The sequence below is a fragment of the Petaurus breviceps genome, unplaced genomic scaffold (genome assembly GCF_028583685.1).
Source record: "Petaurus breviceps papuanus isolate PSGF00001 unplaced genomic scaffold, PetGlider_PUasm1.0 90849, whole genome shotgun sequence".
Classification (NCBI taxonomy): Eukaryota; Metazoa; Chordata; class Mammalia; order Diprotodontia; family Petauridae; genus Petaurus; species Petaurus breviceps.
Genome location: NW_027187361.1, coordinates 17,534,600 through 17,560,437, shown reverse-complemented (window position 1 = coordinate 17,560,437; position 25,838 = coordinate 17,534,600). Strand labels below are relative to the sequence as shown.

General features: G+C 40.3%; 1 protein-coding gene across 6 annotated transcripts in view; it reads right to left on the bottom strand.

Moving 5' to 3' along the window:
- The window catches only part of TUBGCP5 (tubulin gamma complex component 5), a 52,460-nt gene extending 27,081 nt beyond the window's left edge, over window positions 1-25,379 (bottom strand). Inside the window, exons 1-13 of one of the 6 annotated variants that reach the window (XM_069072919.1) lie at window positions 19,616-19,896; window positions 18,434-18,504; window positions 16,979-17,032; window positions 16,439-16,547; window positions 13,786-13,882; window positions 13,404-13,483; window positions 12,535-12,670; window positions 8,683-8,800; window positions 7,842-7,931; window positions 6,803-6,896; window positions 5,628-5,874; window positions 5,267-5,469; window positions 564-679 (exon numbers count right to left, since the gene is read on the bottom strand). In XM_069072919.1, the coding sequence (XP_068929020.1) occupies window positions 564-679; window positions 5,267-5,469; window positions 5,628-5,874; window positions 6,803-6,896; window positions 7,842-7,931; window positions 8,683-8,800; window positions 12,535-12,670; window positions 13,404-13,483; window positions 13,786-13,882; window positions 16,439-16,547; window positions 16,979-17,032; window positions 18,434-18,474 (1,385 nt within the window). In that variant the 5' untranslated portion in view covers window positions 18,475-18,504; window positions 19,616-19,896. The other 5 variants (XM_069072918.1, XM_069072922.1, XM_069072921.1 and 2 more) reach the window with 5 other exon arrangements.
- Window positions 25,380-25,838: the final 459 nt, after the last annotated feature.

Sequence of the window (25,838 nt, the reverse complement as noted above, 5' to 3'; positions counted from 1 at the left end):
ATTGCAGGGTTATTAATTGGCTTAATTTCAATATTGTATCTTGGAGAATTGGGAGAGCCAAGGAGAGGGAGATAGACAGGAGAAGGACTGGTTGGTGGAGCAGTCAGAACACAGACAACATTTATCTATTAGATTCACTGTTTTATATGGGTGCAGTTCATGTGCCCCAAAACAATGACAATACTAACATCCAAGATCATTGAGCACAGATCACCACAACAGACATAACGAATAATAAAAGTTTGAAACATTGCAAGGATTATTAAAACGTGACACAGAAACATGACATGAGCACAAGCTGTTGGAAAAATGGTGTCAAGAACCTGCTCGAAGCAAGGCTGCCACAAGCCTTCAATCTGTAACACAGTATGTGCAAAGTGCAATAAAGTCAAATACGCTAAAATGAGGCATGCCTGTGTGCTATAGCACAGCACCCCTCAAAGCGCAGACAGAAAGAGAATCATTCTCTGTCACGACACCGTAACAAGTAGCACTGTGCAGCTCGCTCCCAATATCACCAAGTTTATTACAGGTCGCTGATGCAGTGATTACTTTGTTCTTACCTTTGAATGATGAATTCTCTAGCAGGATCAAACAGATTACCATGTACTATCCATTCATCCACAGTCTGTAGATATGGCCTTACAGTCTCAACCCAAAGAGAAAAAAGGAGGGAGACCTGATAACATCAAATTTCACAGTTTAAAATTTCAGCTGCAAAAAAACATCATACACTGAGGAAATACATATTTTAATCATTTCTGCAACTCATTTTTAAAAAGTATTTTTTAGAGGGCAGTCAAGGAAAAAAGGCAAGAAGTCTCAGAAAACTAAAACAAAAGGAACTCACCTTTATTATTATCTGCCAGGGAAAACAACTTTTAACATTATCTGAGTTACTACCTATCCTGACTTCTTCCTGAAACCACTGGCAGCCAAACTATCCGCAAAACAAAAATAAATAACAAGAAAATGAGTGGCGTTGATTTTTTAAATGTCAAGTTTTCTCCTCTGTTCTAATTGTATTTAAAGTGAAATAAAAAAATCAAAAGGATACACAGACGCAATAAAAGATCGCGATTCATTAGAAACCACCCACATCAACCTTGAAATTTTAAAAAATGAGTTATAAGTTTACTATGTATTTAAAAAATGGACTTTTTAAAAATTAAAGACAACTGGGAGGCCAGATGGTCTATTAATGGGTAAGGCTGCACTGAATTACTGAAAATGCATCCTGGAGAATGCATTTAGTATAGTCCAACACATTCCTCTAATTAATAATACACCATGGGGAGCTTCCCAAATTCCTGCCAACAGATTTTAAAGGAAATACTTTCCAATACTTGATATGGAATCACGTTAGCACAGCTGCCCTTGGCTACCTGTTATCTATGCTCATTCCTTTCCGAACTCCAATTTCAGATTGCTTCCGGTATTTTCTCCATACCTATAAGCATAATGTTGAACGCCACTGGAGGAAGTTACAGTTTTATGGAATGGACCTATTACAAATGCATGTTACCTAATCTCACTGCTACAGGAGATCTTTTTAACTTTTCTTTAATTGATTCAATATCCCAGGCTGCACAGCATTTGTTCCAAACCTCTTCTCAAGCCACCCACATTCTCTGTCTCCTCCATTCCTCGGAGCTGAGGATGACAGTCTCAGACTTCACTGGGGGAAAGAAAGGAGGCCGCCCATTATGAACTTGCCTTGTTCCCAAGTGTACACCTCAAATCTCCTCTACATCCGACTCCGCTCTTTCCTCCTTCATTACCGTCTTAGAGAAAGAGGCAACCTTTCTTGCCAATGCCATGTGCCCTGGATTCCATCCCTTCCTGTCTGCCTCAGGGGGTGGCCCTTCTGAATACCCCCTATCTCCTACTAACTTTCAGTCTATTGATTCATCGGTTCCTTCCCTGATGCCTACAAATACGCTGAGATCTTCCCCATTCCTTAAAAACTTTTCTTTTGACTCTACTCTTTCCTCAAGTTATCAAGCTAGATCTTTCTTCCCTCTCTCACTCACACAGCCACTCAGCAAGCATTAATTAAGTGCTTACTCTTCAGGAGACACTGTGCTGAGTGCTGGGAATTCAAAGAAAGGCCAAAGAGTTCTTGTGGTTGTGGCACTCACACTGTAATGGGAAAGCAGACATGCAAACAACTACGTACATACCAATACATAGTGTAAACTAAAGGTAATCCTAGAGCAAAGGAAGTGGGGGCCAGGAAGAAGGCATCAGGAAAGGTCTCCTGCACTAGGTGGGATCTGAGCTGAGCCTTGAAGGAAGCCACGAGGCAGAAGTGAGGGAGAGCATTCCAGGCCAGGGGAACAACCAGCAAAAAAGCATGGAATCAGAAGATGGAGTGTCGGGCAGGAAGGAAAGCAAGGCCAGTGGAGCTGGAGTACAGTGTGCAGAAGGGAGCTAAGTACATAAGAAGACCAGAAAGGTAAGAAGGGCTCAGGTTGGGAAGGTCTTTAAATGCCAGACAAAGAATTCTATACTTGACCCTGGAGGGAAAAGGGAGTGAATGGAGTTTCTCAGGAGGGGAAGATAAGTGACGAGGTCAGATCAACACTTTAGGAAAATCACTCTGGCAACCAATGGGAAGAAATTCCCACCACCAACATGGATCAGAGACTATTCTACAACTTTTAGTCGTCAAAGAGAACTGACCTGAGAAATTAAGGGCCACAGAGTCAGGGAGTATCTGTTATCAGAGGGAGAATTTGAACCCAGGCTCTGCCAGCTCTAAGACAGCTATCCATCTATCTGTCCACTTCTCAAACTCGGACTTTCCCCCTAAATTCTCTATTTCTATCCAGGGCACTCCACTCTTCCACTCACTTCAGTCACCCTGGATTCTTCACTTACCCAACCCCTATATCAAACCAGATCTTATCAACTCTGCCCTTATCTTAGTTCAAGCCCTCATCACCTCTGGCCTGGGTGAGTGCCAGTGTTTGCTCATCAGTCCCCAAGTCCACCAGCTTCTCTAAATCCTGCTAAACTGAAACCACTGGAGCAGACATCCAGCAGCTCAAGCCGACAAGCAGTCTGACCGTGACCAAGAAGCTTCAGTGACTCCCTACTGTCTCTATAAGATACAAGGTCTTCCATCTGGGATCAAAGCCCTTTAGTTAGCTGGCTCCAGGCTCTCTTCCAGATTAATTCCACATCACTCCCTATCACACTCTGTGTTCCAACCAGGCTGGCCTATTTGCTGCTCTCTGTACATAATAGTTGGGTACAAGTAAAAGCAAGTTGGCCAGTGCAGCTGGTCAGTGTGTGTGGAAGGAAGCAAAGTGTAAAAAGTGCCACCTCTTACAAGAGGAATTTCCTGATTCTCCCTATTGTTAGGGCTCCACCCTCACAACATAATCACAATATATACACTTAGATTTACTTGCTTTCCTATCCAGCAGAAGATAATCTTGAGGTAAGTATTGTTTCATTTCTGTCTTTTTGTACCCAGCCCTACGCTTAGCATGTAGGAGATGCCTGACAAATTCATGATGAATGGAAGTTGTAAGTATTAGTCTAAGTAGTGATTTAGTGCCTATATCTGAGTGATATAACTAAAATAATTAATTTTCAATATAAATGATTTTTAAAAATAGAACATGCTTATTCTATCTTGCTATATTATATATCTCACTGCTCAAATTTACTTAAATCTAGAAGATCTGTTTTTCATATAACTATCGGAGGCAATGTTCAATAGGCTAAAGTCTAACATTAGCCTGTTGGGGTTGGCAAATGTTTTATGTGCAATACAAACTAACATACAAGAAAATAGACCCACTTCAGGTATAATTTACCCAAGTCAGTCTAGTACATATTTTGTACTCAATCAAGATTTACTGACTGAAAATCAAGGTTTATAGGAGATGGTAGGCAGTGAAAGTGATGCAAGAAAAAGAAAATAAAGGAGAGCATCAATGAAACATAATAAAACACAGAACAGCACAAGTCTGGAAGGTTAAATAGACAAGCAAAGTTTTGTTACTAAAAGTACTGAATTTAATATACACTTAAAAACCAAACTGGAACAGAAGTTCAATTTCACATACAATTCTCTTTTCCATTCTTTACAGACCTAAGAGTTCATGATTTTTGCTGTTTGTTAAATTAAAAAATTTAAGGTAAGTAATAAAAATCAACAAGACATCACCACCACTAAATGTTATGGTATTTTGGATTGCAAGTAAAATCAATCTTTCTCAATCAAAGGTTGAATAGTCTAATGAAGTATAATATTACTTGTAACTTACATACATTTCAAAAGAATTACCACTTTTACCTGAGCTATTCTGGTTACTCTGAGAGTATGGATCTACACTAAAATAAACCTAAAACTATTTATACCTTTAAAAATACTTTATAGGTTTATTGTATCTTGGATATTTCCCCTGTAGTTATAAAAAATAATGTATTTGCTACAAAATGCTCATGTAAATCAAATACCTAGGGCAAAATAGTACCAGGACTTTAAAGCAAAAATAATTATGGTAGGACTTAGAGATGGATAGAACTTTAAAGATCATCTAATCTAAGCCCTTGCTTAATTAGCATTATCAGGAAACTGAGGTCTAGAAATGTAAAGCAACTTGCCCAAATTCATACAAATAGTTTGTGACAGAACTGGGGTAAGGACCTCAAATCTAGCCCCACTGCTATTTTTACCACATTGTTGCCACTATCCTGCTCATAAATGTTATTAATAAGGTAAATATTATCAATAAAATTATATTTATAAACTTTTAATAGAATGGATGTTCAGTTCTTCTACTTATACAAATTTTGGTCTCTAAACGGTTTTAAAAAATTATTTCTGCTTTTGCCAAAAGAATACATAGGCTTAAAAATGTTTAGGTTTTCAAATTTCATAGCACAGCTTCAGGTTCATGTAAGCCCTGGTAATTGTTCAATTCCTTCAATACTCCAAGTTTCCTAATTTTATTGGTGTGGGTACAGCCCTCCAGCAATTCAGCTCATTGCCTTCCACACCTAAGCTGACCATCTTTGGGAGCTCCTGCGGTCTCTTTCTGATGATCGTCTCTGTAAGATAAGCTCATTCTTTTCTTTGACAGACTTAACATTCCTTCACTTAGTCTGGGATCAAAACCTTTTCAGGTTAATATAATCTGTAAAAGCTTGCACTCCTTGACAAAACTTGTGGAAATCAAGAGTCACCTCCACACCAGTTTTGTCAGCCTACTTTACATGATCTAAACCAAACATCAGCTTCACATACCGTCTGTTCAGAGGCTTCACCCACATTGTCATATTCCAGAATGGCTTTGTAAAGTGTGTTAAGCAAGTGAGAAGCTCGAACAACATTTCGAGTATCAGGGGGAACTTCTGCCACGCCAGTGCTAAAAACTTTGTGAAGAACCTTGAGCTGTACCAGTCGAGGTGATAACTTGTCTACCACTATTGAAAGAGTAACGGTTGTATCTGCAAAAATAAACCAAATAAAAACCCCCAAATGATAAAGTGAATACTAGGCATGAAATGTCTATAGCGTCCAATGTGCATATTAACCACAAAGCCAAAAATATTTAAAAATTACAAGTCATAATATCATAAGTAAAACCAAAGAATTATTTCAATACCTTTGTTAATGACGCACTTCTCAATTTCACTAAGCTCTTCTTTGAAACTAATGAAATATTTATACAAGGCCCACATAAAAGCTTGGTAGGTTCTAAATGGAGGTTCAGTGGACTTCTTGGGTGTGGAAGTATTTCCATGTAACGTACTTTCTGAACCGTGCCCCATTACTTCATCAATAAACTTCTGAAGTCTAAACACAACTTGGCCGTATGCTGCTATCTGCTCCAGCACCGATCTTAAACAGTTCTGTAAGAGTATTTCATAACTAAGTTAGTCTCCCTCAAAACCAGAAGGCTCAAATTGCTACCCAGCAACATAAAAATTGGTTGCTGTAATGTAAAATACTTAAAGTATGATTTTAATTATAATTCAGAATATTTTATAAAAGAAAACAAAGTTAGAATGAATACTCAAATTTCACATCCAGTGAAAATACACAGAAAAGACTCATTTGGTAATGCTATATTACAAGAAATTATATTTTTTTGCCTTTTTGAAAAAATACAGAGAAATCATAAGAGAGCTAGGTGTAACTTAAAAGGTATGTTTTAGAGGTAATAAATTCTACTAAGGTTAATAGCTTTGGGTCAATACCAACGCCTAGGACTTTGAAGCATTACATTTAAGAGATTTAAAGATCACCTAGTCCAAACTGCTCAATTTTTCAAGTGAAAATTTGAAACCTAGAAAGACTGGGAAATTCAAGACAATGAAGCAAGCATTTTGTCTCTTCTCTTCCTCCATGCCCCAACTACTTTTTCTACCCCTAAGGATTATTATAAATTATAGTTCATTTGTGTCCTTAGTGCAAATAGGTCTTACCAAAGTGTTTCCTGTATAACTTATGTTTCAGAAACAATGGTTCTGTCATCTGGCACATACAGCAGACTACTACTACAAAAATGTTGAATCTATACATGAAACATATAATTTGCCCTGGCATTTCTGTGATCCAGAAAGGAAGAAAAACTATCTTTCTTTAATAACACCCTCAGTTTACATATCAGGACATTCAGGCACCAGGAAGACTACATCAATTAATAAAGTCACAACAAACAAATAATCACTTCTGATTTTTAATTGCTGACATAGCTCACAAAAACTTCTTAAAACTCAGGATGGAGTAACTTTAAACAAATAAAAGGAAGGTAAAACTTATTGACTAATAACTTACATGTGTCAAGTGAGTTACTACAATGTTATTTCTCACAGTAACTTTCCCATCATTCAACTGAAATATGAAAAGTTTTTTTACCCCTGAAAGTAACCTGTAATAAAAAAAAAGAGAAGTTAATACACTTAAAATCTAGAAAAAATATCTGAAAGGAATATCTGAAAAATTATCAAAATAGGACCCAAGGTTTAAAAAAAGTTAAATTCTTTTTAAATCAGAAAATGAAATCAAATGTCAAATGTACATGTTTGATTCCCATAAAGTTTTTTATCACAAAAATTAAAGCATTTCAATCATAAAGTCATCTGACTCGAGAAACACCTATGGTATTTTATTCCTCAAAGTTTGACAGTGAAAACCTTTTACAGATAGTTCTTCCCAAATGTAATGTCAGCCTAAAAACGCTGATAAAGTCTGAAGTATACAGTATTAATACTGCAGAGTGCAGTTTCCTTTTTTGCTTATATATAGTCCAATTTCTTAAGAAATCCAGCTTCTTTACAGGTCTGTAGCCACAGGCCAATTTATATGAATACTCTCAAACTAATTAAAATACCTGTGCTTATGTTTCCTTCAGAGTTTATCAGATACCTCTAGTCTTCCATTATCTCTGTTGCTAGGTGTCTGCATCCTCTTATATTTCCACTTTGAAATGATCTGGGTGTTAAAGCTGCCATTATACCTAATTTCTGACCAGCATTTGCAATACCTTCAAAATATTACCCTTTAACAAACTAAATTCCAAATTTTCCAACAAAAAATTCTCTTATGTTATTTTGGATAGTTAGGGCAACAGAGACAGTGAAGCACAGTGGACAGAATACAGAGTTAGAATTAAGAAGGAACTCAGCTCAAATCCATCTCTAACACCCATTAACTTTGTGCTTTTGGACAGAGCCGTTAATTTTTTTGTGTCGGATAAATCCCCAGGATTTACCTAGCTAGGTAGGTGACTCCCCTCAGTAGCTTCAGAAAGTCTTGGCTCTTTATACTGTATCAATTATAGCCCACTTGCATATTTCGTGTAAATGAGTCTTACCAAAGTGTCTCTCGTATAACCTGCGTTTCAGTAACAAAGGTTCTGTCATCCGGCACATACAATGGATCACTACTATACAAGTGTTGATCCCTAAAAAGATCATAAACATCTGTTATTAACATAAAATGCTGCTTTTAAAACAAAATAAAGTAGGAATCATTTTCTTACTTTGAATACGCCTCATATATTTTATGGGCCACCTAGTGGTAACAGCCAGTGCACAATAAGAAAGTAAACAGCAATGATTTTAATACATTCCTAGAATCATAACCACACACCATTAAGTACACTTTTAGAAAAGTTATTCAGTCATTTCAAAAGTTGTAATGATTTTTCCTTATAGTCAAAATAGTGATACATACTATTCAGCTATTTAAAAATACCTTCATTTTATCTTTATTGCTTTTTCTTTCCTTCAAAACAAAAACTTCATTCTCATTCTGTGTTTTTGGAATAAATTAATATACGTCATTGTGGAGCAGGGGCCCACCTTCTTCATCACCACCAAAACTGCACTTTCATTTTTACATTCATTCTGACCACAGTGCTCAGCACTTAGCACAGTACCTGCGCACACAGTAGGTGCTTAACTCATTTTCCTGATTGGCATATGAAATAAAATAAGCCAATAAAATAATCTACATATTGAATTGTAAAAGATAAATCACAAGAATCCAAAACTGAAGTCACATTTTTGAAAGGATCAATCAAGCACAGATTGCAGAAGAGTACCATCTTTGTACAGCAAAACAGTTCAACTAAAGTTCAAAGGAGATGAACAAGCACTATGCAACTGAAAGTTGCTTCCACCGTTACTTGAATACTGTTTTTCTCATCTTACCAGACAGAAGACAAATTGGAGTGCAAATGCAAACTATGAGAGAAACGCGAGGGTCTGGCTGTCCAGTACTGAAGGACGACGTGCTGCTCCAACCAGCTTCGTGCCTCTGGTTCACCAGCTGGAAAGACATTTATTGGAAAGTTGAATGTTTTCTAAGAGCAGCTACGCTATCATCTAAATGTACGATAAATGGTCTCTTAATAAGAATAGTAACTGACACACAGTGCTTGAAGGAGTTTACATCATTTGAGCCTTGCAACACGTCAGGCAGTGACAACAGGTATTATGATACTCATTTTTACCGAAAAGGAGAGGTTAAATGACTTGCCCATGTTCACAAGGCTGAAAGTGCAGAGGCAGGACATGAGCTCGGGTGTTTCTGACTCCACACTTAGCATTACACAGACACTGTACTTCTAAAAACAAGTCATGTTATATAGTTACTAAGGACCTCAACTGTTAAGTCCAGTGTCTTTTCTCATTTCTCCTCCCACCTGGCTGCTCTGTAGCTTTTCACACTTTTTAACCACTCTTCCTCTCCGACCCTCCTTGGCTTAACAGGGCTTGGTCCCGGTTCACCTTCTACCTGTCTGAAAGCTAGTTCTCTATAACCTCTGCTGGATCATCTTCTTCCTTCCAGCAGGGGTGTCCTGGGTCCTCTTCTATTCTCTCTTGACATTCTTTCCCTTCCTGATTTCATTAACACAGGCTGCAAACCCATCAGTGAGTCAGGGGGATGTCTACCTCAAGAATGGAAGACTTTTCCAAGCAGAATGGGAGGGTGAAGACAATTTGTTTCGAAGGTTAATAAAACAGGCGCTGTGGGGCGGGGCGCTTAGAGCTCGGTCAGGCCTCAAGGCATCCACGGCATCCTGTGTCCGAACTTTTGTTCTGCCACTGGACTTCAATAACTCAGGAAGAGAGTGAGGCTGACGACTGTGTAAATCTGCCTCACTTAAATTTAATTCAGAATTAAGTCAAGACATCACCCTGTGATGTCACTGGTTCTCTTTGAAAATGAAAGATGAACAACAACTCTCACCGGTTCAACTATCATCTTGATGCAGAGAACTTCCAATCTGTATACTCAACTCTAACCTCTTTCCTGAATTCCCACACTGCCAAATGCCTGAACATGTTCACCTGCGTGTCCCACAAGCATATCTAATTAAATGTGTCCAAAACTTAAATCATTACATTTCACCCAAAAAAACTATCCTTCTTCCAAACCACCCTATTTCCTATTTCTGTGGACAATGCTTCCAGCTACCCAGGGTTCACAAACCTTGGAGTCACCCTTAACTATTCCCTCTCCTTCAACTCCTATGTCTAATTAGTTACCCAGTTTTTATAATCTTACCTCCTATAAAATATATCTCTCTCCTTCCCTCCATTTATATAGATTAGCTTGGACCCTGATCCCCTCTCATTTGAACTACAACACCCTCATGTCTCTCTTCTTCAATCCATTCTCTGTGTAATGAGAAATATGTAAAACAAAGCTATAATCATGTCATTGCCTTCCATTCAAAAACCTTCAACTGCACCCTATTTCCTCTAGAATAAAATACCAGCTCTTCAGCTATTTTCCAGGTCAGTGGTTTTTCCCATGAGATGTTTCACATTGCGTTCTATTCTTTCATTTGTTTGGATCTGTTTAACAGCATCTTTATTTCTCACAAAGTCATTGTTCCAGATGTTTCACATTGTGTTCTATTCTTTCAGTCAGGCTGTTGACTCTCATTTCATAATTTTCTTGCATTGTTCTCATTTCTCTTCCCAATTTTTCCTTCACTTCTCTTATCTGCTTCTTAAGGTCCTCTATGGCCTGTAACCAGCTCGTATTTTCCTTGGAAGCTTTTGGTGCAGGAGTTCTGACTTCACTGTTTTCCTCCTGTTCCATGCTTTGCTCCTTTTTGTCCCCAAAATAGGAGACTAACGTTGGAATCTTCTGTCTGCTTTGTTTCCTTTGCCTGGTCATGTCGCCCCTCAGTCACTTGACCCCTGGGCTTTTGGCCACAGTAGGACTCTGCCACCAGACAGGGGAGCTTTTGTCCCAAACGCTGGGGTTTTCTCAGCTACCGGAGGTATTAGATGGGTGCCCTCTCTGAGGTCTCCACACGCTCTCTGGCAAGCTGGACACACCCCAGGACCTCCACCCTAGATTGCAATCCAGATCCAAGCAGGTTAAAGAAAGAGCGATTACCCCTGAGAGTGGTCGCTTCATCCCCCTACACTCTGCAGGCCAGGAGCTGAAGCTGCCAAGTGGCGCTGGCTGTGCCAGAGTCTCAGCGGCTTCTTGCCCTAGGGGCAAAAGCTACGCACTCCCACTTACTGGGTCCCAAAGTCCAGACTGCACTGACCTTTCACTTTGTCCTTCGCATCTATGTGTTGATAATTCTGGAGACGGCTACAGCTGCTGATCTGGAGTCCCTCTGGTTGGCGGCTGGTCAGACCCTCCCTGGGGCTAAAACCTTCAGCTCCCAGAACACTGTGCTGGCTGATGGCCGGCCTGCTGGGCTGTCCTCAGCGTGGGGTTAGCTTCTCTGTGTCATTTTGTGGGTTCTGCAGGTCCAAAGTTTGTTCAGAGTCCCCTTTTTACACTGACTGGGGAAGGTGGAAGCCGGAGTCGGGGAAGACCTGCTTCTACTCCACCATCTTGACTCCGCCCCATAAAGACTTTTTAAAAAAAGAAAAAGATTTCTTTGATCCCTCTCAGCTAGAAATAACTCTCCTAAACTACCATAACATTTTGTGCCTTTCTTACTGAACTCTCAGATGATAATTTGTGTCTTTTTTCTTTCTCCTATTAGCCTATAAGCTCCAAGAGATCAGGGATCATGTTTTATTCTCCCTTCAGTCTACCACAGTGCCTAGGACATATTCAACAAATACTTTCTGAATAAATGCTCAATCTCAAAAGATGTTCAATCTAACCTAGAAAGACTAATAAAAATGGAAATACTAGGAGTAAGTGAACTTTAATTCTAGTGCCATTAACTAACTGTGTGACTCTGGATAAGTCATTAGGTTTGCTCTCTATGCCTTACTTTCCTCATCTATAAAATGCCTGAGTTGGAAGAAATGGTCTCTTAGGCCCACATCAGCTTAAAAGTGCTATGATTCTATAACAAGTAAAAGAAGGAATTAAGGGGCAGTTTGGTGGCACAGTGAATAGAGCACTGGCCCTGGAGTCAGGAGGGGATGAGTTCAAATCCAGACTCAGAAACTCAACACACTTAATAGCTGTGTGACCTTGGGCAAGTCACTTAACCCCAATTACCTTGCCTTCCCCCTTCCAAAAAGAAGTTAAATTAATTTTCTTTTGCTTTAAATCAGAATTAATTTAACCTAACCTAGAAAAATTCAAACTTAAATTTTGTGCCTCCCAGGGGTGGCCAGGTGGCTCAGCGAGTAAGAGCACTGGCTCCCGTGTTGGTATGACCTGGATCGAATCCCGGGCTCAGATACTCAGCACCACACCCAGAAATCACTGGCCGTGTACCCTTGAGCAAGTTACTTAACCCCAATTGCTTAAAAAAAAAAAATTTGTGCCTCCCCCCATAAAAACTAAAGGAAAATTTACATATTTATTTTAAAAAATTTATAAAAATACACATTTATTTTTTAAAAAAATCAAAGAACCAAAATGTCATATAAACATTCCTTGTTAATATTAATTACACAGTGCTGCTTTTAAGTCACATATAATTAAAGGTCTCTTAATAGCTTAAGTAGCTTTTGAAAGTAGGAGGAAATACATGAACTTGAGATACATTAGCCAGATTTTAAAGTTTGGTGTTTTGTTAGGTAATTACTCTATTAGAGACGGCACTTCCAGCTTTACACTACCTTTCCAACTGACGTGAGGCACTATCTTCTTATTCTGATCTTGTTCTTCTAATGGTGTTCTATCTACCTGAATCCCAGAGTCTTCTCTGCTAAGAGGCTGCTGATCATCTTCATCTTCACTCTCCTCAGACCAATTCTATCAAATAAGTTAACAGAGCTTACTTTTAGTAAATAGTAAGAAAACTAGAGCTACCTACACAAAAGTGAACTAGTTTGAGAATATACCAAGAGAAGAACTATGTTAATAATGCTGCTTCTTTCTTAAAGTTCATAAAAGTAAATTTGACAACAGCCAGAGACTTTTCAATATCAAGGGTAGAAGCCTCTTTTTTGGTGACAATATTTTTTTTTTTGCCTTTTGGAGGGCAACTGGGGTTAAGTAACTTGCCCAAGGTTACACGGCTAGTTTTTTTTTGTGTGGGTATTAAGTGTCTGAGGCCGGAACTGAACTCAGGTCCTCCTGACTCCAGGGCCAGCACTTTACTCACTGCAGCACCTAGCCTCCCCTTGGTGACAATATTCCTACCAAATTATTTAGCTACAAAAAAAGTTTCTTAGATAAGATGGCTAGCTTAACATTTATCCTACTCAAACTCCAAGTTATTTATTATTTGGGTGTGAACTTTGAAAATTTTAATATTTATGTAACAGCATGACAAAAGGACTTCTGATTCTCTGAGAGCAGAAGCCCTCCCCCCCCCCCCAAAGGGAAGGGTAGCTACTTAAAAACCTTTTTTTTTGGAAAGAGTCAGGACATAAATAAATAAGGAAAACTACCAACCCACTGCAGTAGGTTACACTGGGGAAGATTTATGTCTGTATGCTTGGCAAGTCTTGAAGTATTTAATAGCAAAACTACTATAACTTACTGGTGTATCTGCATCTGGACCCAACTCAATTTCTTCACCTTCCATCAAGTATTTTCCCCAGTCAAATTCTTCTTTCTTTTCTGAGACACAACACAGTTTTGCTTATTATTAACCTTCTCAGAAAAGAACTCAGAAAGAAAAAACTACAGAAAGAAGAAATCATACAAATTTCAAAGTAACGTAGATCAAGAATTGCAAAATTCAAGAATGAAAACTTTCAATAAACAAATACGAAAACCCGCTCACTTCTATAGTGTCTAATTTACACATTTTTATATCTTCAAAACACATTTCATCATGAAATTCATTTCTATTTCATACAATATTCAAACTTTCATGAAAGTCCTCTTCTAATGCTATATTAAATCTTCATGTAGCTTACCCACTTCTTTTTCTCTTGGCTTTTCCACATAGTTGGTGTTTGAAGGAGAATCAGAAAGACACAGAAGGAGCGACAGTATTGCATAATGTGTATCTGTCTTTAAAGTAAGTAAATAAAATATGTTATTAAAGCATACCATTAAAACCTAATTTCCAGTTTAAGTGAATAAAAACCCACCTCTCTTGGTTATGTCTTAACTAATTGGTTATTTTTTCTAATATAACATTAACCTGGATAATATTATAGCTACCAACTTCTAAATACTGATTCTCAGATTTGAGAGTTGAAAGAAACTAATTGGCCAGTTAGTCCAAGTAATACCTGATAAAAAAAAAAATTCCATCTAAAAGATACACAATAAATGGTCATGCAACTTTTGATTTATTTTCAATAAGGAAGAACTTACTTCCTGAGACAGCTCATTCTTCTTTAGGATAACTCTAATTGTTAGTACATGATTACTAATAGTAAGCCTTTATCTGCTTCTAGCAATTGCTACCCATTATATATATAGTTCCTGTTACTAAGTAACTTCTATTGTTCCAAATTTTGGTGAAACCTGTGAGGTTTTGTATTAAGATTAACTTTTGAATTATGGTTTGTTATTCTTTTTTTTCGGCCAAAATTTACACTGTTATTCCTACTTCATATTATCAGTAAGACAAATTCTAAACTTTAGGCACATTATTTATCTGTACTCCAAGTACAGATTTACATTTTACAGGTGAAGAAATTAATTCTCATAGATGATTAAGTCACAAAGCTACAAAAAGCAGGGCCGTCGCAGAAACACAGGCATTTGGATTCCAAATTGAATTAGCTTTCTACTATATTATGTTGTTCCAGTTCAGAATGTCCTTTTAATAACTTTATTTCACAGTTACTTAAGAGCTACCATATCCCAAATCAAAACAGCAAGAAGATAATTTAAATAGGTCTGAATCTCTCCCACTGTGTCATGACAACTAAATAACAGAAAGGAACTTCTTTCTCTCTTAAGAGTTCAAAATGATAGCAAGGCATATTGGTATCTTTCTCAACTGTATTCCTGCCCTATATACTCACCCTGCTTCCTAAAAGGATTTCAATTTGCTTCTATAGTGGAGAAAAAACATCTTGGTCTCTTCTCTAGGTACCTTATTCCCAAGGTGAAAAATAGTTAAGTATCCTTAAAATAGCAGATCAGGGGAATGTGGTGGATATAGTTTAAATAGATTTTAGCAAAGCTTTTGATTATCTCATATTATTCTTGTGAAGAGGATACATCTATATTAGGCAATTATAAAATCCAATGAATTCAGAAATGGTTGGATGTCTGGTCACACAGAGGTCATTTGTAAATTATTCAATGTCAACATTTGAGGAGGTCTTCAATGGAATATTACAGGGATTTGTGCTTGAACTGCTATCATTCTTACCCATGATTTGGATAAAGGTATAGAATATGCTCATCAAACCTACAGATGACGCAAAGCCAAAGAGAAAGGTAATACAGTGGACAGCAGAGTCAGGATTAAAAAGGATCATAACAGGCTAGATTACTTAGTTGAATCTAACAAGATAAGGTTCAAGAAGGATATAAATACAGTCTTTCACTTCATTAAAAAAAATCACCTTCACAAGTATAAGATTGGGGAGGTGTAGCTAGACAGAAACTGAAAAGCTCACTATGAATCAACAGCGTGATAAAGCAGCCAAGATAAACTAATGAAGTCTTGGGCTACAATCAGAGAAGCATCTTCCATAAACAGGGAGGTGACAGTCCTATTATACTATGCCCTTGTTAGACCTTTTGGGGGAGACCTCTTCTGAATGTCTAATGTTCAGACTGCCATGGGTTAAGAAAGAGAATGCCTAGAGAAAGGCAAAAAAAGTCTTGAGTCTGTGTTATAAAAGAAGAAATCTGTGAAATTACAAAAAAGCAAATGTAGGCTTAACATCAATAAGAACATTCTAACAATTACAGCTGTGCCAAAATAGAACAGCAGTGCCTTGGTAAATGGCATGTTCCCCCTCCTTTGACGGTTTCAGGTAGCACCTGGACAACCAGTTGTTCAGTATGTTACAATGGAAATTGCTTTTCATATACAGGTTGGGCTAAATGTCTGCTGTGGTCCCCTCAACTCTCAAATTCTGTGATTCTGTGAAAGACAACCAAATACCATCAAATAATTTCAATATATATTTTAAAGCTATCTAGACAGTGTTATTGGCTTCTTCCAGGCTCTGATTCTGTTTCTGATAGTAGGCAGATAAGAGGTCAAATAAAATATTTGTTTTCATCACAAGCATAAACTGCACTGAGTGTAACAGAAATACTTGAGTCAATTCACATGTAAATAATAACCTCACATTTATACAGTATTTCAAGGTTCACAAAGTACTTTCCTCACACGTAATGCAAGATGAGGAAACAGATACTCAGAAAAGGAAAATGATTTGCCCAAGGTCACAGGTGATAAGAAGAGCTGTGAGAAAATCCAAGTCTTCTGATGCCAACTCCCCAATAGCACATTGCTATAGTCAATTAACTGATCAAACTGAAAACTAGAGGCTGAGCTTTCCTATGTGTAATGTATTTAGAATACCATGAGTAAAGCTTAAAGGTTAATATTAACAAGAAAATCAGAATGGAATTTTAAAAATAATATACCTTTGTTCCCTTAGTGCTTGGAAGCGAAGCATGCAGAAACTCTTGAGTTAATTTCTTCCAACTGGCAGCTTTGCTGAGATCTGAATGAATGATGAGCTTTTCGTAAATTCTAAAATAACAAAAGATAACTGATATTTCAAAAGACATGTATTAACAGATGTATTTAGGCTGAATAAACATATATGTTCTCCATTCTTAATCAGGTATCTTATCAAAGTATACTGGGAACTCTAGACTCTCAAAGGCAATGCCAAGAAATAAGTAAATTTTGTCAAGATGTAAAGTACCAGACTAGCAAGAGACTGTATTTGTTATCCAAGGCTCATCTTAACAAAGTTCATAAAAGCTTATCAGCAGAAGGCTGACCACAATATAATTTTTTTTTGGCCACAGAAATTCATAACTATCTACTGAGACATAGAGGGACTGTGACCTGCACTGGTAAAGAGAGTACCCACAGATCTCTACAGTACTGGAATACACACACACACAACACACACACACACACACACACACACACAGAGTGACTCAGTGACTTACCCCTCTATTGTCCTCTCTATTTTATGACTGCTGACATCTAGGAAACGATGAAATCTAAATGAAAGAAAATCATTTACTAATGATGATTTTATCACATCTGCATAAAAAGTCTAGCTGAAATATAAATTTGGAAGCAAAATATAAATATTTGGCACCATTTTTTCCCCCAATGGATTAAAGGCTTTGATGAAATTCACTTTCCTCAACATATTTTTCAACTCAACAAATATTAACTATATGCAAAACATTGTAATACACAATGGTAATACAAAGTTGAAAAATAGCACAGTTCCTACTCTCAGAGAACCTAGTCTACTAGGGTTTCTACTGAACTGGAGGTCTTCGAGCAGAAACTAAGTTTCTAGAAAACTTACTAGAGATAGTATAGAAAATTCTTGTCCAAGTATAGGCTGTGCTGGGTAACCACTGAGTTCCTTTCTAAATCTGATATATTATGTTTCTGTGACATATACTGAGATAAATATAACACAGAATAGAATGTAATGGGGATACTTGACAAGCAAAAAAATACTTTCTACTGAGGTTATCAGGAAAGGTCATGGAAGAAACTTGAGCTTAGCTCTGCAGAAAAAGAAAGGCTTTAAAGTACAGAGATGAGGAGGGAGTGCATTTCAGGTACGATGGAAAGCTTGTGTGAACGTAAAGAGAAAAAAGGATTAAGATTAGGAGCACTAAGTAGTCCAGTTTGGTTGCACCATTAAATACTAGAAAAACAATACAGAAATATAGAAAAACAATGTGAAATAGTGCTAGGCTGGGGTCAGACAGCAGAGAGCCTTACAAACCACTGGGGTGTGAAATTTGTCTTACATCCTTTTTGGCCAGGGGTTGGGAAACTACAGCCAATGTCTATTTCTGAAAGCACAACCAGCCAAGTTAAGAGTGGTTTTTATATTTTTAATACAGCTTTATTGTATTTAAAAAGGTAAAAACCACTCATAATTCACTGGCTACATAAAACCAGGCAGCAGGAAGAGATAGTCCTCTAACTGATTGGTCGATCTCTGCTTTAGGCAGCAGAGAATCACTGAAGGTTTCTGCATGCAGAAATGATATGGTCAGAGGAAGACTATTTTCACAGCTATGTGGAGAATGGACTAGATAGGAAAGAAACTAGAAAGACATCAACTTGGAAGCCGTTACAGTCACACAGGTGTCAGGTAACGAAGACCTGATAAATGGTGGTAGCAGTGTGGAGAAAATAAGAGCTATAAGAGGGAAAATGGACATGATTTGGCAATTGATTGGATGGAGGGAAGGTGCAGATCACCATATTCTCTGTGCTCACAAAGCTATTAATTCAAGCTCTTCCCTGGAAGGGAAAGAAATGAATTAAAGACTACTCCAAGGTTTCAGGACTGGGAAGATAATGCCACCAAGAGAAAGAGAGGGGAACTAAGAGGAAAAGCAGGTTTACAGAGAAAGATGACGTGCCCAGTTTTGAAAATACTGAGTTTAAGGAACCAGGAGGTCATTCAGGTGACATGTCCATCGGACTGTTGGAGCTAGAAGACCGGAGATGAGAGGAAAGATCATAGCTGAATATACAGAATTGGCAATCGTCTGCATTTTGTTCTGACTCTCTGTAACCCCATTTGGGATTTTCTTGGCAAAGATTCTGGAGTGGTTTGCCATTTCCCTCTCCAGTTCATTTCACAAATGAAGAAACTAAGGCAAATAGGATGAAGTGATTTGCCCAGGGTCACACAGCTAGGAAGCATCTGAGGCCAGATTTAAACTCAGAAAGATAAATCTTCCTGACTTGGGGACTGGCACTCACTCCATCCGCTGTGCAACCCAGCTGGCTTATCGTCTGTATAGTGGGATTGTATTTACTGAACCCTTTCGAGCAAAGGAGAGAATACAGAGGAAACATAAGAGAGCATGGAATATGTACAATTAACAACAATATTGTCTCATAATAACATAAAAATAATAGCTACCACGCCAGGCACTGTGCTAAGTGCTTTACAAAGCTAAGTCATTTCACTTTATTCAGAATAGGGGAGCAAGACTGAGACTGCTCAGAGTTGGGCTGCCAAGGCTGGGGAAGCTAATTCAACAGGAATTCATTAAGGGGAGAGAACAGGAAAAAGAAAAAGGGCCAAAATGGCCCTTCCTTCCCCCTTTACTCCTTTTCCCTTAAACCCTCTTGCGAAAACAGAGGCGCCCCTGATGCCCCGGAGGGGCGCCCACGCTGAGTGAGTGGTCGTTTTTCCACACCAGACCACACCAGGACGTGAACAAAGAGACGGACGGGCTGGGGGTGTTCCCTCCAAAACCTGTGGGGGATGGAAGGCGGGGGGAGTCACAAAGTCTGCATCCCCTCGGAAGCCCGTCTTTACAAGCTTGGCACCGCGTCCTGCCCCGGAGGCCACTCTTGATGCCCCGCGGCGGGGGCCTGATCATCGCCACCAAGCGGCGGCCCGCGGAGGACAGAAGGCGCCCTTTGACTGTGGCGGGAGCCAGGGCTTTCTCTCCATCTCCTCACTGAGGCCCAGCTGCGGTAAAAGAGGCGGTGGGCCCTCTGCAGGCACGCGATCTTCCATCCTGGGCAGGAGCCCGCCCAACTCCGGTGTAGACCATACGAGGAATCCAGGCTGGGAGAGTTCTTACCCCGTCACAAGCAGGCCCCCACCCCGGGCGGGCAGACGGACGTAAAACAGTCTGGGGAAAGTTTGGGACTGGGCCGGCGCTCTTAAGGAGGACGATGGTGTCGGGCCGCTCCTGGGCTGGAGCCCGGGCTACTCTGCTAGCGTGGGGTCAGTCAAGGACGCGGACACGGACGGACACACACACACACACACAGACCAGGCCTCCCCCGACCCCCCGCAGAGCCGGAGGCCGGGGGACCTAGGGTGGCCCTCGGGACACCGGCAGGAGGATGCTCCGAGCCGAGCTTCCGTACCTGTGCGCGCCTACGGTGGCCCGGAAGGGCCGGGGGGAGGGGGCGGGGACGGGAAAGAAGACGGGGCCGGAAGGCTCGGGCTCCCCCCACCGGGCAGCCGCTGACCTGAAATTGCTCCAGGCGAAGTGCAGGGCCAGCTGGAAGTTGTGGTCCGCCTCGTCCCGGAGGCCGCTCACACGCCGGATCAGCTCGCGCACGTCCCGCTCCTGCTGCTTGTCCAGCCGGCTCCAGGGCGGCGCGGCCCCGGCCATCGGGCCCCGCCCCCCGGGATGCGCAGGAATTGACCCGACCGAGGGAGAGGACGGAGACGTCTTTATCCTCCGGGGAGGAGCGTCCCCGGAATCCGCGGCTCCCGCGGCTTCTGTTTGTGTCTGGCGGGGCTGCGGACAGCTCTCGCGAGAATCTGCCCAGCCCGTAGAGCTCGCGGAGGGCGGCGGGGAGTGAGTGCGCACGCGCCGAAGGTCTGGCCGGGCGGGTGGCCGGTGTGGCTGCCCCCCTGGGGACCCAGACTGGGAAGGAATCGTAGATGCCGTCAGGTCCGGGCGCTCCTCCCGTGGGCTCCGTGAACTTGCCTCTTAAAAAGCGCCGTTTCAGTGTCATCGGTGACGATTCTTTGTTTTAAAACGCTCTGAGAAGGGTCCGCGACGTGCAAAGAGGTTTAGCAGCCCTGACGTCATCTGAGTCCCTGGTGTGGGAGGTGGGAGAAGGCGAGAGCACCGGCCCTGGACCCGCCTTTTCATCGGTTCCGGAAGCCTCTGTCTGCGTCTCACGCGGTGCTTCGGGCCAGCCGCTGTGCGAGGGTCTCCCCAGACCGCCCGACCTCTGAGAGCGCGCGGGGGCCGGCGTGTGCGCTCTAGAAGCCCCCGCGGGGGGAGGTCTTCTAAGAATCTAGGAGAGTGCCCCAAATAAACCCGTGTAGCGAATGCTGATTAAAGGGTGATTGTGCTGATTGCAGACTCCGTTGTGTTCTTTTCAGTGGTATGGGTATGAGGGCTTCCTCCCTCCCTCCCTCCCTTCCTTCCTCCCTCCCTCCCTTCCTTCCTTCCTTCCTCCCTCCCTCCCACCCTTCCTTTCTCTCTTTCTCTTTCCTTCTTTCATTTTATATATTATGTATGTATATGTACACATACATATGTAGAAATTATATATATGTATTTAAACACATCTAGAACGCGTTTTGTGTCTGAATCTTTGTTACCCCATTTGGGATTTTCTTTGGCAAAGACACTGCAGTGATTTGGCATTTCCTTTTCCATCTCATGTTACAAATGAGGGACTGAGGCATGAACAAGGTTAAGTAACTTGCCCAGCGTCATATACCTAGGAAGTATTTGAGGTCAGATTTGAACTCAGGAAAATTAATCTTCCCAACGCCAAGCCCAGCACTCTATCCACTGAAGACTCTCAACTGATTATATACATACATACACACATACGTGTTTGTATATATGTATGTATGTATATAGATACCCACATATGGATATATGAATATATAGTTATCTACTGTTTGATAAACCCAAAGACTCCAGCTTCTGGGATAAGAACTCACTACTTAACAAAAACTGCTGGGAAAACTGGAAAATAGTTGTGGAAAATAGGCATAGACTAACATCTTGCACCAAGATAAAGTCAAAATGGGTACACATTTAGATATAAAGGCTGATACCATAAGCACAGTGGAAGAGCAAGGAACAGTTTACCTGTCAGATCTATAGAGAAGAGAAGAATTAGAACATAATGAAATGTAAAATAGATAATTTTGATTACATTAAATCAAAAAGGTTTTGTGTAAAACCAATGCAGCCAAGATTAGAAGGGAAGCAGAAAGCCTGGAAACAATTTTTACAGCTAATGTCTCTGATGAAGGTCTCATTTCTAAAAAACTGGGTCAAATTTATAAGAATACAATTCATTCTCCAACTGATAAATAGTCAAAAGATAATAAACAAGCAGTTTTCAGATGAAGAAATTAAAGCTATCTAATAGTCATATGAAAAAATGCTCTAAATCACTATTGATTAGAGAAATACAAATCAAAACAGTTCTGAGGTACCACATCACACCTATCAGATTGGCTAACTACAAAACAGGAAAATGGCACATATTGGAAAAAATTGTAATACTAATACATTGTTGGTGGAGCTGTGAACTGATCCAACCATTCTGGAGAACAATTTGGAATTATGCCCGAAGAGTTATAAAGCTGTGCATATCCTTTGACCTAGCAATACCACTCTAGGTCTATATCCCAAAGAGATCATTAAAAAAAAAAATCTACAAAAATATTTATAGCAGCTCTTTTTGTGGTGGCCAAGAATTGGAAATCAAGGGGATGCCCGTCAATTGGGAAATGACTGAACAAGTTGTAATATATTAATGCAATGGAATACTATTGATCTATAAGAAAGTATGAGCAGGTAGCCTCCAGAAAAACCTGGAAAGATGTATATGATGCTGAATTAAGTGAGCAGAGCCAGGAGAACATTGTGCACAGTAACAGCAACATTGTGCTATGACTGACTTTGATAGACTCAGCTCTTCTCAGCGATGCAAGGATCTAGGACAACTCCGAAAGACTCATGATGGAAAATGCTTATCCATATCCAGACAAAAACTATGGAGTTTGAATGCAGATCAAATCATACTGTTTGCTCTGTCTATTTTTGTTTTGTTTTTGTTTCTTTCTTGTGGTTTCTCCCATTATTTCTAATTCTTCTTTACAACATGACTAATGTGAAAATATGATCAATATGAATAAATATGTAGAGCCTATATCAGATTGCATGTTATCTTGGGAGGGGGGAGTAGAGAGAGGGGGAGAAAATTTAGAATTCAAAATCTTATGGAAGTGAATGTTGAAAACTAAAAGTAAAGTAATTAAAAAGTTTTAAAAAGCTTCCCCAGTCGTTATAAGTTTGCCTTTCAAAGCAGCACCCTCTTATTTCCCGTTTGATGTTGAGAAATGAGTCATTGAATGAGGAAGGTTCACTTTACCCAAACATAGCAAAGGTACACAGCAAGGTTACAGCGACACTCTTCTGTCTCTCTTCATTTCCATCTGGAAACCCGAAAGACATCTGCTTAGTGTATTGTCACTAGGATATGGCCCCCACCCAGTTGGAGAGGCACCCACTACAGGCATCTGGGACCTTTTATGTTCCTTGACTAGGAAGTTGCATTAGGGAAGCTGAGGCCAAGCAGGTTTCATGGGGGGAAGAAGTCATGAAAGTCAGGGAAGTTTCACCAGAAAGATTCTGGTCTTATCAGAAAAATGACTTTTGTATGCTTGTAGAGATCACTCCTTCTTTCCCTCTTCCTTTTGATGTCTGTTGATCCATATACTAAATGGAATGGGGGCTTGAAGGAAGTTCAGAGGGAAACACAGGCAGACAGGACAGTTAGGAAAACAATGTGGAATTACTGTATCCCTTTTTTTTTTTAAAGTTTGTGGTATGAAATGGAAATTGACAGTTCATATATAATCCTCTTGCAAATAATCATTGCCTAGCTGTAAAACATCACATCATAAAGAAATCTGAAGAGAAAAGGAGAGATTTTTCACAACTATAGATAGGAGAAGAGTTCTTGACCAAAGGAGGGAGATAACCACAGGACCAAATGGACAATTTTAATTAAATAAATTTAAAAAAATATTTTAGTAGTATTTTATTTTTTCCAATTACATGTAAAGACAATTGGAGGGGGAGGGGCAATTGGGGTTAAGTGACTTGTCCAAGGTCACATGACTAGTAAGTGTTCAGTGTCTGAGGTCACATTTGAACTCAGGTCCCCCTGACTCCAAGGCCGGTGCTCTATTCACTGCATCATCTAGCCAGCCCTTAAAGACAATTTTAAACATTCATTTAAAAATTTTTTGAGTTCTAGATTTTCTTCCACCTTGCTTCACCTCCCCCTCCCAAGATGGTAAGCAATTTGATATGTGCATTGATTAAATAAATTGAAAAGCTTTTGCACTAGTGAAATCAATGCAGTTCAAATTAGAAGGGAAACAACATGAAAAATCTTTTTTTAAAGTTTCTCATTCCAAGCCACCAAAACCTGAACAAGGAGCCATTGAGGATTGCTCTGGGGGCTATTATTGGCCTTTCAATGAAAGCCAGAATGATCTGGGTTTCTGTACAGAGTCAAGTAGCTCCATTTGAAACATAGTGGGCTGGTCCAGAGAATCACAGTACTGCTTTAAAACCAATTTTTTTTAAAGCCTGTTTTTTCGTAGCTACCGTGTTTCCCCGATAATAAGACACTGTCTTATTAATTTTTTTGGAAAGAAAAACACCAGAGGGCTTATTTTCAGGGGAGGGCTTATGTTGTCCTGCCTCAGCTCTCCTCCGCGGCACTGCTCTCAATGGCGCCAGCCAACAAATCACTGGGGAAGAACAGGATGACACGCTCACTGCTGCAGCTCTGATTGGATGCAGCTCGGAGCGCGGCGTGCGTTTGGGGGGGGAGATGGTGCATACAGAGGGTACCGTAATGTAGCGTGTAGCGCAGGGGATCACCTTCACTACAGTAGCAATCTCAATAGGGCTTATTTTCGGGGGAGGGCTTATTTTAGAGGAATCTTACACAGTAAGGGGAGGGCTTATTTTCGGGATAGGTCTTATTATCAGGGAAACACGGTACATTTCAAGAAATCATAAATGAAAACTGCACAAAAAGTAAATTGTCCCAGCTTTTAGAAAAAAACAGTCCCCATCCCCAAAAATATCTTACAAAATATAAGCAACCAAAACTTATATTCCTTCAGACAGAGCACCCACATGTGAGGATATGGTGCCCAAATGCAGAGAGGGACCACACATGGCAAGGGACTATAGCTGTGTGTGGCTGCAGGGAAGGCAAAATAGTCATGTCCATCTTCCTCTTCCCCCACCCTTCTCCCAGAGAGACTTCCTTCCTGCCAGGTGCTTTTAACAGAGTTAGTTCTGGGGGGGTCTACAAGTCCTTAGTTCTTCTAAGGTGGCATGATTCAAGGAGAGGTGTGGTTACTTCTCTCCTGGTCTATGAGTGACCACAAAAACTATTCTCTGTCCTAGAACCATGATAAGGGCCCCTGTGCCACAGAACTCTGCTTGAAGACATGCAAGGCAAGATGTATAAGATGAACCCACCATCACTCTAGTATCTTTAAACAAACCTTACCTCAAATGATCCTCTGAGTTCCTGTCAAAGCTCACTCTACTTTGCACCTGGCTGGGGAATATCTTGATCCATGGAGCAGATGGCCTTTTCTCAGTCCTCATCCTTCTTGACATGTCTGCAGCCTTTGATTCTGATCACCACCTTCTTCTTCCCACTCTCTTCTTTCCAGGTTTCTGTATCCTGACTCTCCTACCTATGACTGGTGCTCTCCAGTCTTCTTGACTGGATCTTCATGTAGTTCAAGCTGTTGTACCTGGCCCCATTCTGGGTCCCCTGTTCCTTTCCCCTCCCCCAATCAGCTCCCCTTCACAGAAGTAAGCAAACTGCTAAACAGGTTTGGGGAAACTCCCTGCCCTTGAAAAATCAAAATATGTACTGATCAATCACTGATTTTAGTCTCTGCAAGTTCCTACTTATATAATCCCTAACCCTTGGCTTGCCTTTAAAAGCTGATACTTTGCCACCTCTGGCTGCTGCACCCTGTCCCCCTCCCCCCCAGCAGTCACCTGGCACCAATAAAGAGTCCATTTCTAAATTGTTACTTGGGTCTTGCTTGTTTCAGGTACATCAAAGCCTGCTAACTGTGGGTGTCCCCAAGTCTCCATCCTGGATCTTCTTGTCCTTCCATGCTTTTTCACTGGGTGATCTCATCAATTCCCTTGGATTTAATTGTCATCGCTATGATGATAATTCTCTGATCCAATCGTCCAGTGCTAATATCCCTCCTAACCTTCACACTCTTTTGCCTATTGGAGATCTCAAACTGGA